The sequence below is a fragment of the Polyodon spathula genome, unplaced genomic scaffold (assembly GCF_017654505.1).
Source record: "Polyodon spathula isolate WHYD16114869_AA unplaced genomic scaffold, ASM1765450v1 scaffolds_4239, whole genome shotgun sequence".
Lineage (NCBI taxonomy): Eukaryota > Metazoa > Chordata > Actinopteri > Acipenseriformes > Polyodontidae > Polyodon > Polyodon spathula.
The window spans coordinates 1-4,796 of record NW_024475696.1 but is presented as its reverse complement, the minus strand read 5'-3'; the positions used below and the strand labels follow the sequence as shown (position 1 = coordinate 4,796).

At 34.8% G+C, this 4,796-nt stretch overlaps 1 protein-coding gene across 1 annotated transcript; it reads left to right on the top strand.

Annotated features, from left to right (window-relative positions):
• Positions 1 to 2,933: 2,933 nt before the first annotated feature.
• On the top strand, positions 2,934 to 3,872 carry LOC121312672 (olfactory receptor 4Q2-like). Its single transcript, XM_041244354.1, has one exon. The coding sequence runs from the start codon at positions 2,934 to 2,936 to the stop codon at positions 3,870 to 3,872; it is 939 nt and encodes a 312-aa protein (XP_041100288.1).
• Positions 3,873 to 4,796: the final 924 nt, after the last annotated feature.

The window sequence follows — 4,796 nt, the reverse complement described above, 5'->3', positions numbered from 1 at the left end:
GTGTGTATGTTACATATCTACTAGTAACTGTTATGGCTATTATTTTGACGGTGCAACAGGACATTAATCCGATATCGCTTCTTGCAAAGGAGTCGGTTAGTTTTGTACATGCGGTATCAGCCACTATGCTTTAGTACGAGAGGTCTGGGATTCGCTCCGCCTATGTGTGGATTGCCTGTGGAACAGAGATAACTACCATATATTGAAAAACCCAAACCTAATTTTAATACATTTTAACTAATCTGGCCTCATACAGACACACTTTGTGTGTTTTGTGATTTAACGCTTATTAATAACGTTTGTAAATACCATTTTATCGCCGGGCAAATCGCATCGGGGTGTGTGGAGACCTTAACACGCTGCCCGGGGCGACTAAAAAATGACGTTCCTATTGATCAATTGGGGCAGTGTGCCTAGGGCTTAAGCGAACCATACAAAGCTGAAACGTAAGAAAGGTAAGAAGCATTTTTCAGGTCGTTAGGGTTGGGTGTGTTGATTTCATGGTACCATGCAGATCTGTTGTACAGTACAATTACACTTGTAACCATGTCTCAGCTCCGGTGGAAATCATTTTGAAAATTAGTGCATAACTGTTTTGAAAGTTTAACACCAGAGAGCCCACTGGTGCTAAATTATCAAACCCTCCTCTAATCAAGACCCCCCCCCCCCAATAAAAAAACCCAACTTATTCTTAAATGCAAATGTATACAGTAACTGAGTGGCACTGAATTCATTGCTGCTGGTCTCTGCTTGTTTTGTGGCCACACTTTATGAACCTATCTGCTTTAAAAACAGTGCAGGAATCTATTTGTCAGGACTCCCTCCATGTAGCTTAATAAGCACTTTATTTGTCTGTTTAAAACCTTGTTCTCTCATAAGTGTAATACAACATCCAACATTCTTACTTTGATAGAAAGTACACTTGTGGCAGATAAATGCATTAGTGACGAGACTTTGTGCACAGTAGACCAGCAATCCTACATCCTAATTGGCTGAACCTATTTCCAACATTCAGTCAGGTTTCTAAGTAATTTATTTCAGTCATTCCTGTCTGATACTACACAGCTTCAAGAAGGGAAGAGCTGAGGTGCAGGGTCATCTATAGTAAGGAGCTTCATAAGTGGTGGATGAAGAAGTGAGGTTTCTAATGTTGTAATTTTTCTCTATCTGATTCACACATTAAAACAATTAATATTGAAAACAATGAATTAGTGAAGGGCCCTTATACAATGAAGTACAACTGTGAATTAACTGCAATTGTGAATTGTTTTCCACATCAACTATTCCCTATGGAATGTGGCAGAAAGTTTCTTAGGTGAACTGAAATATGAAGCAATTCATAAGACACTCCCATGTGGATTAACTACATGTTTACTTACCGGGATTCCAAGGCAATGCTGCAATGGGAGTGGATGTACTGACTTTTTAAAAGTGGGTTCTGGTGAAGGAGTCTAGAATGCATGAATCTCACAAGGAACTTCAAGACCTGTGTACAGCATACACATTTTAAAACCAGGTAAGCCATTTTATAATATCACAGAGGAGGTGGTAGTTCTGTGTATTGAGGCAGTGATGACTAAGCTTTTAAACATATTCTTACCTCTCATTAGCTTAACAACTTTCTCTTAATATTTTGATTTTGACATCTGTGTTTTCCAGAGTTTATTTACTCTTTGATTGAGTTTCAAGCCTCTTTATCTGCTGTAATGCTGAATATTCTGTGTCATGATTCTCCCCATTAATTTACTGTGTTACAGGAAGTAGGGCTCTGCCTGACCCCTTTTCTATAAGCAGCACAGAACACAGGTTTAATGCTGAGATGGAATCCAAATTATTTGTAATGCTGAAAGGTAACATAGCATAGTGGTAGGAGAAAATTGCTTCAAAGACAAAGTTATAAAAAAAGCTTTTGGAAATAGAAAAATAAATATTATCTACTTTAATAATAAAGGAAGTGTTTGTGATTTGCTGTAGAGTATTAGGTGATGTGTAAATACTATTGTTATCCTGTAAATGATATTTTAGTCTAAAAGATGTTTCTAAAAAGTTAAAAAAATATGTAAGTTTTTATATCAAGGACAGGTTAATTACTCTTATTACTTAATAATATAATAATAATAAATAACTAATAAGAAAATACATAATAAATAATACCTATAATAAAATGTTAAAAACAACAAAAGGAAACACCGCAGGCATAGTACACCAATATGTTTATGTTACTGACTCCAAAAGCATGCATGGCATATCTGGTGGGGGGGGGGGGCCTTATTGGTTTTGAAAAATTATCCATGATACTATTCATTCTGTAGTTAAATCTCTGTGTATGAAGGAAACTGAGTGTGTACATTCATGCTCAGGTAAAGGGCAATACAGTGTAATAAAGTGTTTAATCTAGTCTTTAATGAACTCCTATTTTTTATGGAAAATATTCCATGTAAGTGATTTAAAGTGCTGTCTACAAGATATTTACAATGAACAGCAGTAATTGTAAAGAATGGAAGGTAGGTTTTTGTGCTTTTTATTTGCGAAGGCTCTGAAGCAGACCAATAAGAAAATACAAGACAATGAATAAAATCTATGTATGTTATAATCATGTATCCAAAGTAACAAATACATATAATATCCATGTGACAATTTATAAATGGGTCACAATCTCATGTACTGAATTCATTTTTCAAGATACATCATAATAACATGGATTGCATAGTCTTATATAATAATAAAGCATTACTTGCCAGTAAAACACAAATGCGCTAATGCACTTACAGGCAACACAGTGTTGGCTTTAGCATACATTAACCAACCTAATTACAGCAACACACAGCTGTACACAAACAGGATTAAGCAATGGACTACTGCTCTGTAAGGTAAAAACTGCAATAACATGTTTCCTTTCTTTATCCAGACTACAAATATCTCTTGTGGACAAGATGAACACCACCATCGCTGACTCTTCCGTGTTAAGTTTAGAGGGCTTCATTGTGTCTCCTGAAGCTGCTCACCCTCTTTTCTTGTTAACATTGGCAGTATATCTGGTTGTTCTTATTGGAAATGTTACAGTTTTTTCTGTTATTCTTTTTCAGAAGAATCTACACGAGCCAATGTATCTCATGATATGTAATATGTCTGTTTGTGATTTGATTGGAAGCACAGCAGTAATGCCAAGATTAATGGCAGACTTCCTCACAGAGGTTAGATACATCTCATATGCAGCTTGTGTCATTCAGGCTTTCTGCATTCATTTCTACGGTTCAGCAGCTCAACTGATATTGACTGTAATGGCTTATGACAGATACATTGCAATTTGTAACCCATTAAGATACAACAGCATAATGACAACTAATACTTTGGTGAAGCTCTGCTCCCTTGCCTGGGGAGTGGCATTCGTTTTAATAATAATCCTCTTTGCTCTTACTCTTAGACTTCCGAGATGCAGATCACAGATAGTGAATGCTTACTGTAGCAATGCATCTTTATTTCTTTTATCCTGTGCTGACACTACTGTAAATAACACTTATAGCTTATTTATTACATTTTTTCTAAGCGGTTTGTCTTTTTTGGTTATTGTCTGGACTTATATTAGAATACTAATTACATGTATATATAAAGGACAAAGCAGTAGTAAAAGCAAAGCCATTCATACATGCGCAACTCACTTAACTGTGTATACTATTTTTGAATTCACTATGTTGTTCTCCATCATTATACAGCGATTTCAAAATGTCAGCCCAAATGCACGGAAAATGATTGGGGTGTTAATTACAACCTTGCCGCCATGTGTTAATCCTATCATTTATGGAATTCATACAAAGGGAATTCGGAGTAATGTTTTAAAATGGTTTAAAAATACAATACTACCAAATCAATAATGCTGGTAATGCATTATGCAACATTCAGTTTTTTAAGTCAAGATTTAATTTACAGTACATTTGAGTACATCAGTTTAATGAATTATATAAATAGATTTATATTTATATATATTATATATAATATATCTACTATTCTATTATATATGAACATGGTTCATTAATATGTCTTAAAATAGATATAATAAAGCAAACAGCGAAGAAAAAAGGGGGACAACACTATATTATTAACTACCAGATTTGTAGTCACATTTTTTTTTTAATATATTATTTTCTAATATTGTTGTATATTTATGATGAGACAATAAAACATGTGACAATCCTAATGAAATGAGTTGTGTTTGTGTAAACCCAAACCGTCATTATTCCACAACATTGATGTGATGATTTATCTTGTTTATCTTCAATTCAGTTTGCGTTTTACAGGCACAAAGTTTTGCAGTGCTAACATTGATTTGTATTCTCCACAACATAGTTACCCATTTGCAACATGCCTCACAAACAGGGTACATTGTAACAAAATGGGGACACCTCATAGAGTAGTGCAAAAAGCTAAGCTTCAACCTGTAAGCTATGCTACCATAAAATGAATTGTGTATTCACAAGGTTAAAAAAAAAAAAGTTATGAAACTGTAAAAATGCAACAGATGTCATCTGTTACACACAACATAGTAACATATATCACAACAAACCAAGCTTTGCTTTCTGGTTTAATATCTTCCAAGCACAGACTCAGAGTGAATGGATCATGGAGCCCCAATGGAGAATCATTAAACTTGGACATCAAGCAATTACGGTGTAATGAATCCTAACGGCAACAGCCAATGTACTAAATGCGCCTGGAGATTCAATGATTGGCTACAGTTAATTCTCTAAAGATGTCCAGAGTCTAACAGTGCCTCAGATAAATACGTAATTGCATCATTA